General features: G+C 48.8%; 1 protein-coding gene across 1 annotated transcript in view; it reads left to right on the plus strand.

Moving 5' to 3' along the window:
* SPMAP2L (sperm microtubule associated protein 2 like) overlaps positions 1 to 12630 on the plus strand; it is a gene marked incomplete at its 5' end in the record, with an annotated part of 30262 nt that overhangs the window by 10056 nt on the left and 7576 nt on the right. The window contains 2 exons of the mRNA XM_056848736.1: positions 3106 to 3243; positions 11281 to 11401. Coding sequence (XP_056704714.1) covers positions 3106 to 3243; positions 11281 to 11401 — 259 coding nt within the window. The remainder of the gene's footprint in view (positions 1 to 3105; positions 3244 to 11280; positions 11402 to 12630) is intronic.

The raw sequence follows: 12630 nt of genomic DNA on the forward strand, positions 1-12630 counted from the left end.
GGTGGCGGAAAGTGCTGTCAAGTCGTAGCTGACTTGTGGTGACCCTGTAGGGTTGTCAAGTCAAGAGACGTATAGAGATGGTTCAGCCATTGCTTGCCTCTGCGTAGCAACCCTGGACTTTCTTGGTAGTCTCCCATCCAGGTACTAACCAGGGCTGACCCTGCTTAGCTTCCAAGATCTGACAAGATCAGGCTAGCCTGGGCCATCCAGATCAGGTAGGGTTGCCAGGTGGGTGGTTTTGGCGGGCGATTGCCTGCCAATCCACCCAGCTGCTCCAGAGCAGCGGCCACGTGTGCATACAGGCGTGCACCCAATGACGTCACTTCCGGTTTTACTTCCGGAAGTGCCACATCTCTGCGGCTGATTTAACACTCAAAGCCCCTGAGTTTTGAGTGTTAAATCAGCCGTGGTGATGCGGCGCTTCCGGAAGTAAAACCGGAAGTGACATCATCACGTGTGCACACCCACAGCTACCCCATCCTTGCCCCTTAAAACCTCCCACCGATCAGGAGGGGGGACCTGGTAACCCTAAGGTCAGGGCAAAGTTCGTATATAGTTTGGGTGAAAATATGTCTCCCAAACTTTGTTAGAACTTCCTAAGCTTACGAAGAATATTAGAACAAGAGTTGCTGGAAATATATGGATGCAAAAAGAGACCAGGGAAGTAAATTTCATCTGTCCCTTGCAAGGACAAAGGTCTGTTTTCCTCAGGAAGGTTCTTTTGGGAAGGCCACAATGGTTGCATGCTCTCTGCAGACCCATCCAGTTTCCACTGGCTGACCAAGATCAGGATCGAACCAGAGATGGAAGCACCTCCTTATCTCTCGAAAATGATTAAATTTGGTAGCATCTGGCCCTAAATTTAGTTGGGTTGTTTATGCATGGGAGTTTTACCTGAGTTTCGTTGCTTGTTGGACCCACACTTTCCTGTTGGGAATCAATGCACCAGCAGTCTCCGAGCTCAAATCAAGTCCCTGCCCCTTGAAATGCTGTTTTGTAACTGACTTACTTTGTAGAGTTTACTGTGAGAGAAAATTCCTTCTCCCCAAAACCCAGTCGCCTCATAAAAAAGCATTTTAAGAAGAAAAAAAGCAGCAATCTGAAAGGGGGGGGGGGAGAAATCCAAGCCTCGGTTTTAAAAAGCCTTTCTTCTGCTCAGAAAGAGCTCCAAGGAAGCAGGAAGCATTTGAATCCCCGCCTCTTTACATGCTGCTTTGTGATTGGCTGTGAGAGAAACCAAGCTTGCCTGTCCTGCACTTTGCCTTATGCATGGGGATTTCAAGTGGGCTGAGCACAGGGGAGAGGGAAGAATCGGGTTAACAGAGGGACAGGAAGTCCCGGGATTTGTGAGGGCTGGCAGCAAGGTCATCTCTAATGGACAGAAAACTCATGCATAACTCCAAGGAACAACCGAGACAGACGGGGACGACGATGTGAGTGAAAGTATCCATGCATAACCACTGCAGAGGAACACTCCGTTAAACCATTAATTTCAGTAGGATAGAAAAGAGTCCAGTAGCACCTTAAAGACTTACAAAATTTCTGGCAGGGGATGAGGTTTCGTGAGTCACCGCTCACTTCTTCAGATTCACTAGGATAGTTAAGCATCGGAAAAAGGATTCATGTGAGCTCCTCCCTGCAGTCTGAATTGATGTGGTCCAAATGCATATTTCCCACCTCAGTCGGAATTCAGCCTGATAGAGCCGGGTAAGCAGTTGAAAAACATGGCCATTGAGGAGAATATTGCCTGCTGCCCTTTCGGATATGGAAGTCAAGATCGTAGATAAAGTCATGTGTGTCAATGAGCAAATAATGATCCCCTTCTTGTTCAATAAAGATAATTTCATGTCAGGAAATCAGGATGCTCTGGGCTAATTCTTGCTGAGGGAGAGGACGCACCTCTCATTAAATACACAAAGGCCTTTTATGCATGGCAGTTTCCCTCGCTGTCATGCTCCCCTCCCCATTACTTGTTTGTGGGCTTCCTTAGAGGCCCCTGGTTGGCCACTGTGTGAACAGACTGCTGGACTTGATGGGCCTGGGTCTGATCCAGCAGGGCTTTTCTTATGTACTTATGTTCTTACTTTGAGGCTTTTTTGGGGTGGGGGGATATTTTATAAATTTTTATTTTCTAACCACTAAAATGCAAATAAACACACCATGTATCACACGACAAAACAGAAACACAACACAATACATACACAATACAATGCATTCAAACAATATACCAATGCAGGCTTTAGTTGGGTGAAATTTGAGCTGCATCGGGGCTTTGCTTTGATGATGCATGCAATGTTCCAGCCATGAAAGGTCGCCTCGCTCTCCCCGTGCATTTCCACACGTTTTCCAGGCGTTTTCTGGATGCTGGCTAAACAGCATCCAGAAAACATGGGGGAAATGTGCGGGGAGAGCGATCCAACCTCTGAAGGTTGGAAAACGCATGAATAGTCAAAACAAAGTCCGACATAGTGGGAGGGGGGAGGGGTTACCGCAAGGGAAACAGCCATTCGTAAAAGTCCAAAGTAATCTGAGATAGAGGCCTTGTTCTCACAAATGGCAGACCAGATAGCTGTGTCTAGACTGTTAGGACTCATGTGCCTGAATGCTTCATCGTATAAAGAGAAATTCCCTGCAGCTAGAAAACTAGCCAGTCTAGGCTGCATCCCCTCTTGGAGAATTCAACCCAACAGGCTGAAGTAATCTGAGATAGAGGCCTTGTTCACACAAATGGCAGATCAGATAGCTGTGTCTAGACAGTCAGGACTCTTGTGCCTGAATGCTTCACCATATATTAAAAAAATTCCCTGCAGCTAGAAAACTAGCCGGTCTAGACTACATCCCCTCATGGAGAATTCAACCCAACAGGCCGAAGTAATCTGAGATAGAGGCCTTTTTCTCACAAATAGCAGACCAGATAGCTGTCAGGACTCATGTGCCTGACTGCTTCACCGTAAAAAGAGAAATTCCCTGCAGCTAGAAAACTAGCGTGTCTAGGCTACATCCCCTCATGGAGATTTCATCCACGTTAAACCGTACGGTTGCTTATGTTCATTGTCGTAAACTCACATTGATCTTCCACCTCTGTCTGCACTGATATCGCTCCAGGCCCCTCTGTCCATTTGGCTGTAGTCAAGGATCCCAGGTCTGGGCGCGCCCTTCAAACATTTACGATCGCATGCCGTCTGAACGGATACTACATTTAGCAGAACCTAAGCAGTACTCATCGATCTACCTGGAACAGAGGTGAGATAAACCCACACACCCAACAGCACAAGCTGTGTTGATCAAGATGGATTTTCACCCCAGAATTCATAAGCCGTAATTTCTTCAGAAAAAGATGATGGCCTTTTTTTTTTTTTTTTTTTAAAGTGTACCCCTCTACTTAGAAATGTAGTGTGGGAGGAGAGTGTTACGGATACCCTGGTCTGCCAAAAAAACAAATCAGTGAGGTATAGATCAAATCAAGCCTGAACTGATCCTAAAAGCTGTGTGTGTGTGTGTGTAAAGTGCCGTCAAGTCGCAGCCGACTTATGGCGACCCCTTTTTGGGGGGTTTTCATGGCAAGAGACTAACAGAGGTGGTTTGCCAGTGCCTTCCTCTGCACAGCAACCCTGGTATTCCTTGGTGGTCTCCCATCCAAATACTAACCAGGGCTGACCCTGCTAGAAGCTAAAATGACCAAAATGAGGCTATTGTATTTTGGTCACGTCATGAGATGACAAGAGTCACTGGAAAAGACCCGTCATGCTAGGAAAAGTTGAGGGCAGCAGGAAAAAAGGAAGACCCAACAAGAGATGGATTGACACAATAAAGGAAGCCACAGTCATCAATTTGCAAGATCTGAGCAAGGCTGTCAAAGATAGGACTTTGATTGATAGGGTCGCCTGAGTTGGAAGCGACTTGACGGCACTTAACACACACACACACACACACTTACTTAGAAGGGCATGACTGTTAGGATTGCATCAGAAATATAGTACTTCTTATTGTCGAAGGCTTTCACGGTCAGAGTTCATTGGTTCTTGTAGATTATCCGGGCTGTGTGACCGTGGTCTTGGTATTTTCTTTCCTAACGTTTCGCCAGCAGCTGTGGCAGGCATCTTCAGAGGAGTAACACTGAAGGACAGTGTCTCTGTCGAGAGTGTCGAGAGACACTGTCCTTCAGTGTTACTCCTCTGAAGATGCCTGCCACAGCTGCTGGCGAAATGTTAGGAAAGAAAATACCAAGACCACGGTCACACAGCCCGGATAACCTACAAGAACCAATAGTACTTCTTGTTTTTGGTCTTTTATGCATGGCTATTTCCCCCGCCGTCACCCCTCTGACAACTTCAGTTCTTTGTTTTGATTATACATGCCGTTTCCCACCATCAAGGTTCTCCTCGCTGTCCCCCTGTGTTTCTCCACATTTTGCCCGTTTTTTTCAAATTCGAAATAAAACAGATCCCTGAAAACCCAGGCAAAACGCAGGGAGACGCAGGGGGAGAGCGAAGCAAAGGTTGGAAACGGCATGCATAATCAGAACCCATAATCAAGTAATCGACCCAAAGTCGTGGGAGGGGCAACCAAGAGGGAGACAGCCATGCACAAAAAGCCTTTGAGTGTCCCTTAACTACTGGCGGAACAATCCTTTTTGTCTTGTAAGTGTAAAACCTGTACTGGTTGGAATGCCCTTGCATGACAAACGCCCGTCCTCCATTTTCAGCTCATGCCGATCAAAAAAACTTTACTTACTTTAATGATATTGTTCATATGGCCAATTCGGCCCTAAACGATGTCACACCGAGATCAAAATAAAAAGGAAGAAAAAAGGAACTATCTGAATAGCTAGGGTTGCCAGGTCCCTCTTCGCCATCGGCGGGAGGTTTTTGGGGCAAAGCCTGAGGAGGGTGGGGTTTGGGGAGGGGAGGGACTTCAATGCCATAGAGTCCAATAGCCAAAGCAGCCATTTTCTCAAGGTGAACTGATCTCTATCGGCTGGAGATCAGTTATAATAGCAGGAGATCTCCAGCTAGTACCTGGAGGTTGAAATAAAAATTATCTACACTCGGCTCTATTGCAAAACATATATTCAATGGAGAAACAACTTAGAGCAAAAACAGTGCAACAATATCTACAAGTGAAAGAGCTTAGACAACAGAGTGGGAACAATAAACACTAAACAAACATTTATACCCAAATTATATACAAAATCTATATCAAAAATTCCCTATGAGTCCTTGAGACTTTCCGTGACAAGATTCAACAATCCTTGTAAGAGCCTGTCTGTAAGAAGTACAGGAAAGGAAAATCTTCCTTTAGGGTCAGTGTCAATGACCAGACTCCACAACGACGCAAGCACAGTTGCTGGGAAATTGTCAGATGCGGACCAAGCTGGCATAAACAATGGAAACGTCATCCAGGTAATAGACGCTTTCACCAGTATTGGCTTCTTCGGCCTGTAAAACAGGTCCAAGGGAGGTTTATTTGCTAATTCCATGTGTTTCCATCAGGCACCGGCTGGAGGTTGGCGACCCTACGAATAGCCCTTAAGGAAATGCGTATTTTTTAATCTTAATTGACTGGGAAAGAAATTTGGCAGCCGCCAATGTAGTATTAAAATCCACCCCTTCTTAAAGAACCCTCAGATTATCCAGTTCAGAGACAGATTCCAAATAAAAGGCTTTATCCATCTGTCTCTAGCCTTGTCGAGCAAGTCACAGCTAAACAAGGAATGCTGAAGAGTGTCTTGTTTGGTCAACTCTCGCGGATCAAACGCTTGCATAAATAGTGCTAGAGCGACCGACAGGCAGGTTTTGCCTCCCACGAGAAAAACATCTAAGTGCTTAAGCAATCCATCTGCTTCGCTGTCAGGCTTCTGTCCTTTGGAATATGAAGAGGTGGTTCCTCAGATGTAAAAGCTCTGCACAACAGGTGGAGGAGAAATCAGACTCTAGTGGAGGTGTGAGCGCTGCATGGGAGTCCGGAGTTGGCATTGCGGAGCTTCCGTCCTTGTCTGGATTTGTCTGGATTTGAAGCAGGGATTAGAACCAGTAGTGGAGAATCCTAGACTAATTATAGTCAGATCCTCTGAGACAATGGGCTGTGTGGGCCAGTTACATTCTCGGGAACAAGCAGGGTTGCCAACCTCCAGGTACTAGCTGGAGATCTGCTGTTTCAACTGCTCCCCAGCCAACAGAGATCAGTTCACGTGGAGAAAATGGCTGCTTCGGCAATTGGACTCTATGGCATCGAAGTCCCTCCCCTTCCCAAACCCCGCAATTGGACTCTATGGCATCGAAGTCCCTCCCCTCCCCAAACCCCGCCTTCCTCAGGCTCTGCCCCAAAAACCTCCCGCCGGTGGCAAAGAGGGACCTCGCAACCCTAGGAACAAGGGAGCCCCAAAAAGGGAGAAAGTTGCTAATAGTTTATTTCCAGAAGAGTGGATGCCTAGGTGAGATGGGTGGAATTGGGATGCTACAGGTACACTTTGGCAGAATCTGGACCTCTGTTGGTTTTTTCAGACCTTCCTGTTGGTTACCTGACAGAACATGGCTTCACAGGTTAGATCGAACCCTTCCCAGGGAAGCAGTCTGTTCTTCAGGAAAAGTCGCTACGACCCATCTTCAGAAGTATGACTCAGATCGAAGACCCTTGATTCTCTCCTCCAATTTTGTAACTTTCCCACTATTGCAACTAAAAACAGCCGGGGGCGGTGGGGGGGAGGGAAAAAAGAGCTGATGTCATGGGGAAAGAATGGTTGGTCTTAAGAGGATGGAAATATGAAAAGCTATTACTGGGAAACAACAGCTCGCCCCTCCCTGCTCCAAGAACCAGGTCCCAGCGGGTGCGGAACCCTTTGCAAAGTCCTATCTCAGCAAAAATGAAATGCACAACTGTTCCCTTTCATTTGCAAACTAGCAAAATGCCTGTCGTGATTAGAGGGTGGGGAAACAATATATAGGGTTGCCAACCTCCAGGTACTAGCTGGAGATCTAATGCTATTACAGCTGATCTCCAGCCAATAGAGATCAGTTCACCTGGAGAAAATGGCCGCTTTGGCAATTGGACTCTATGGCATTGAAATCCTTCCCCTCCCCAAACCCCGCCCTTCTCAGGCTCCGCCTAAAAAACCTCTCGCCAGTGGCGAAGAGAAACCTGGCAACCCCAGCAAGAGATCTGCTGGAGGACCCGTATATTGCAAAAACCTGAGGGAGGGGTGTGTGCGGAGGTCTTGGCTGGTGGTGGTGATTGGGCCATTTCACATCAAAGATGGCAGGCGAGTTTTGCCCCCACTGGATCGGGCCAGGTTAGTCTTCATTGGCTGCATAGGAGTGAATCATGTTCATTGGACCAAGTCCTGTGAGGAAAGGTTGAAGGAGCTGGGTATGTTTACCCTGGAGAGGAGAAGACTGAGAGGGGATATGATAACCATCAAGTACTTGAAGGGCTGTCATAGAGAAGATGGTGCCAAGTTGTTTTCTGTTGCCCCAGGAGGTCGGACCAGAACCAATGGGTTGAAATTAAATTAAAAGAGTTTCCATCTAGACATTAGGAAGAATTTTCTAACGGTTAGAGCATTTCCTCAGTGGAACAGGCTTCCTCGGGAGGTGGTAAGCTCTCCTTCCCTGGAGGGTTTTAAGTAGAGGCTAGATGGCCATTTGTCAGCAATGCTGATTCTATGACCTTAGGTGGATCCTGAGAGGGAGGGCATCTTGGCCAACTTCTGGGCATGGAGAAGGGGTCACTGGGAGTGTGGGGGGAGAGCCTCTGCTTCGCAGAAGGTCCCAGGTTCAATCCCCGGCATCTCCAGTTACAGGGACTAGGCAAGTAGGTGATGTGAAAGACCTCTCTACCTGAGACCCTGGAGAGCCACTGTTGGTCTGAGAAGACAATACTGACCTTGATGGACCAAGGGTCTGGTTCAGTATAAGGCAGCTTCAGGTGTTCATGTGACAACATACACAAACGGAGCATTAAGGAGCAGGTAAGCAGCAGAGCCTCCTTAAAGGCAGTGAGTGGCCTGTGGTGCCCCAGGGTCGTTGATTTCAGCCAGTCCCAAATCCGGGCTTCTTTGCTCCGTCTGTTTTGTTTTTGGCCGAAGCTCTAGAATGCTCTCATATTTGGCCAGCGTTCCCCTCTAGAGAACTTTCTTTTTTTTGCAGCAGCAGAATTGCTGCTATAAAAACTGTAAAAACGCTTGCCTATGAATCACGTACAGCGGCTTGGCCGGGACGTCTTTTCCCTGCTTTGCTGGCAGCGGTCCTTTCGCCTGCTCCCTCCCCCTTCCCCACCGGCTACAAAACTTAAGGCCAAAGCAGAAGAAAAGGAGCGGCCCTTTGCAGAAGCGGCGAAGGAACCGTCGACCAGGAAAGAGCGAGAAATAACACGCAAAACGCTCTTCGGCGGCCTTTTCTGCGAAGGCGTGCCGATTCTCCTGGGCCGGAGCTTCTCTTCTCACCAGCAGACGAGGAGGCAATTTCAGACGGCAGGTGGAGGCATACATGAGTCAGTGCTCCCCCCCCACAAAAACCTTCTTATGTGGGGAAAATTAAAGGACATGGAGAACAGTTCTGCCCCCCAGCTATTTTATGTTATATAGAGGTATAAAACAGGCTGTTCCCTAAGCTTTCCAGCCCAGGCCCAGGAGGATCAAACAAAGCAGAGAAAAAAGGATCAAAATGAACCGTGACCTCCTCCTGTATCCAGTTGTGCCATTCCAGAGACTTAACAGCAATTAAAGTCTTTCGAAAAAGGGGAGAGCAATTTCTGCTATTCCCCCCCTCCTTCTCACATGAACACATGAAGCTGCCTTATACTGAATCAGACCCTTGGTCCATCAAAGTCTGTATTGTCTACTCTGACCGGCAGCAGCTCTCCAGGGTCTCAGGCAGGGGTCCTTCACATCACCTACTTTTCTAGTCCCTTTAACTGGAGATGCCGGGGATTGAACCTGGGACCTTCACAGCTCCACCACTGAGCCATGGTAGATTACACAGGAAGCAGAAAGCAGGAAAGTCTGTAAGTGGCTTGATAGCCTCGGCATCGGGAGACCAGTAAACAGCTCCTTTGCAGGTTTTTCCAGTGTCAACCACAACTGTATGTTCTCCCACAAAGAACAAATAATAGCTACTGGGTTTGGGGGGTGGGTGAGTTGAGGTTGAACACATGAAGCTGCCTTATACTGAATCAGGCCCTTGGTCCATCAAAGTCAGTATTGTCTTCTCAGACCGGCAGCAGCTCTCCAGGGTCTCAGCAGAGGTCTTTCACATTACCTACTTGCCTAGTCCCTTTAACTGGAGACGACGGGGATTGAACCTGGGACCACCTGCATGCCAAGCAGGTGCTCTACCACTGAGCCACGGCCCCTTCCCCAACAGTTGGGGGACAGGCATGAGGGATAGGGTGGAAAGACCCTTCCCTCTTGCAACGTGGACCCAGCCTGGATCAGGTACAGTGATTACAGCCGGAAAACAAATCCCAGGAAATTCTTTCAGAGTTTCTGACTTCATGCCCACTCTGTGCAGACTATACTACTTATTTATTTATTGGGCTTTTGGGCCGCTCTTTCAGATGTAGGGTTGACAGTTGGGTGGTATTGGCGGGCAATCGCCTGCCAATCCACCCAGCCGCTCCAGGGCTGCAGCTGTGTGCGTGTGCAGGCACGCGATGAAGGCATTTCCAGTTTTGCTTCCGGAAGGGCCGCATCGCCATGGCTGCTTTTGCACTCAACCCCCCAAAATTTGCTTCTGGAAGTAAATCTGGATGTGCTGTCCCTGCGCCCGTGTGTACATGCGGCCGTTTCAGCTCCGCCCCCTAAAATCTCCCGCTGATTGGGAGGGGGGACCTGGCAAACCTGTCCCGATGTGACGTCACCCCGAGGGTCAGGAATGACCCGGTGCTTGCACAGGGGACTTTTACCCTTGCAGACTAGGTCCTGCTCAGAGTGGACCGATTGATACAGAGATGCTGAGAAGGTGGGACAAGGGGTGCAAAATTCCAGGGTTCTTGGTCACCCTTAGGACCTGGGGGTTGGGGAAGGATCTGTTGGTATGCAGCTGTGAATTTGGTGGCCCCTTTGAGGGTAAAAGGGAAAGGACCTTAGTCCAGTCGCAGCCTAATTTATGCCTAGGGTTGCCAGCTCTGAACTGGAAAATACCTGGAGATTTTGGGGGTGGAACCCGGGGAGGGCGGGGTTTGGAAAGTGGAGGGATTTCAGTGCCATAGAGTCCAATGGCCAAAGCGGCCATTTTCTCCAGGTGAACTGATCTCTATCGGCTGGAGATCAGTTGTAATAGTGGGAGATCTCCAGCTACTACCTGGAGGTTGGAAACCCTACTGATGGTACTTGGAGGCAACTGGGTGGTACTTTCAGAGCTGTGAAAAATAGGATGCTGGACTGGATGGTCTGCCGATCTGATTCAGGAGGGTGCCTCTCTTATTCTTAAGGTTTAGACCAGGGGTGTCGAACATAAGGCTTGTGGGCCAGATATAGCCACTTGAGAGCTGTTATCCGGCCCGCGAGCCAGCCAAGGCAGTCCCCCACCACCGCCCACTCTCCATCTGGGCTGGCGAGGCATGGCCTGGCCCTACCAAGTGAAATTTACATCATATCTGTAGGGTTGCCAGCTCTGGGTTGAAAAAGTACCTGGAGATTTTGGAGGCGGAACCTGAGGAGGGCGGGGTCTGGAGAGGGGAGGGGCTTCAATGCCCTAGAGTCCAATTGCCCAGGTGACCATTTTCTCCAGGGGAAGTGATCTCTATCAGCTGGAGACCAGCTGCAATGGCAGGAGATCTCTAGCTATTACCTGGAGGTTAGTAGCCCTACATATCTGGCCCTCGTAACAATTGAATTTGACACCCCTGGTTTAGACGATAATATGTTGAGTCAACACATCAAGCTGCCTTATACTGAATCTGACCCTCGGTCCATCAAAGTCAGTATTGTCTACTCAGACCGGCAGCGGCTCTCCAGGGTCTCAGGCAGGGGTCTTTTACATCACCTACTTTCCTAGTCCCTTTAACTGGGGATGCCGGGGATTGAACCTGGAACCTTCTGCATGCCAAGCAGATGCTCTACCACTGAGCCACGGGCAGGGGGACCCACTGGAAATCTTTGTCTGGGTTCCCGTGGTGGTTTCTCAGCAGCCCTGTGTCGACTGTTTTGCCACTAACAACTGTAAATGGCGACTGGTGTCCAGGTAGCTATGAAACTCCCCTCTAGAGGAACAGAAGCTCCCTGCTTGTGGGAAAGGTGGTCTTGCGCTTGCTAGCGGTCTCCCTCCTTGTGTTTCCTTGCAGGCCAAGAAGCTCTCCGTTGTGGACCGTCAGCCCGTCGGCGTTGTCTTGTAAAGCTTCCCAGCGGCTTTTGGACCTGTCGCAGCCGAGATCCCTAAGTCCGTCCTGCCTTCTTCCGAAAGAGGTAACACTGTTGTTTTATCAGAGCTCATCTCGGCCGTCCGTCCGAGGGTTTCCGCGCCGAGCTCCATTTTGAAGCCGTGAAGCATTTTTGCTTCCTCTCGGCTTTCTGGAACGACTGCGACGGGGGCCCCAGGACAGACCAAGCTGCTTGCCTGTTTTAAAAATAGCTGAGCCCTGAAATAAGTGTTGTTGAGTCTGGCAGCCGCCTTTCCTCTGGGTATGTAAGAGTACTTGGAGATCAGTTAAAAATAACCAGCTTAAAATAGAAAAAAAACCCTACTGTTTTTGGCTACATGCCATGTGATAAAGAGGGCCAGGAAAATAGAACGAGATAATTCATTAGCATTCTATTCCCAGCTGTTAGATAATGCGAAAATGAGAACGTGGCTATTGGGTGAGTCAGCATCTGATACGGGGATTTCCCGCCAAATGGACAGCAGGAAGCCTTAAGCATCCAGAAGACACTGTGGTGTTTTATGCAGGGGCGTTTCCCCGCGGTCGCCCCCGCCGACTGCTTCTGGGCTTCTGCTCCTGCAGAAGGTCCCAGGTTCAGTCCCCAGCATCTCCAGTTAAAGGGACTAGGCAAGGAGGTGATGTGAAAGGCCGCTGCCTGAGACCCTGGAGAGCCTCTGCCAGTCCGAGCATACAATACTGACTTTGATGGACCAAGGGTCTTATTCAGTATAAAGCAGTTTCATGTCTTCATGTGTTCAATAATGTGCAGATATCGGGTTAGCCCAGTGAGCACTTTCCATACAGCAGTAGAAGCCAGATGGGTAGGGCTGCCAACCTCCAGGTGGTGGCTGGAAATCTCCTGCTATTACAGCTGATCGCCAGGCAACAGAGATCAGTTCCCCTGAAGAAAATGGCCGTTTTGGCAATTGGTCTCTAGGGCATTGAAGTCCCTCCCCTCTCCAAAACCCGCCCTCCTCAGGCTCCACCCCCAAAATCTCCAGGTATTTCCCAAACTGGAGCTGGCAACTCTAGTGATGGGACGTCACTTTTCCATGCCATCTTGCTTTCGCCACTGGGAAACCAAATTTTAAGAGATGTCCTTTTGAACTCAATGCCGTTTGATATGCAATCTCCTCGTTTTTTTGTCCTTTTGTATCATTTGCTGCTGTTTGAAATGGTTTTTATTAGTCCCTGATTGTTGTTGTTTTTTTAATTGGGAACCTTCCTGGATTTCTAAGCTGCTTCATGAACCAGTCCCTGGCCGAGAGAACGCAA

The sequence above is a fragment of the Euleptes europaea genome, chromosome 4, assembly GCF_029931775.1.
Source record: "Euleptes europaea isolate rEulEur1 chromosome 4, rEulEur1.hap1, whole genome shotgun sequence".
In the NCBI taxonomy this organism is placed as follows: Eukaryota; Metazoa; Chordata; class Lepidosauria; order Squamata; family Sphaerodactylidae; genus Euleptes; species Euleptes europaea.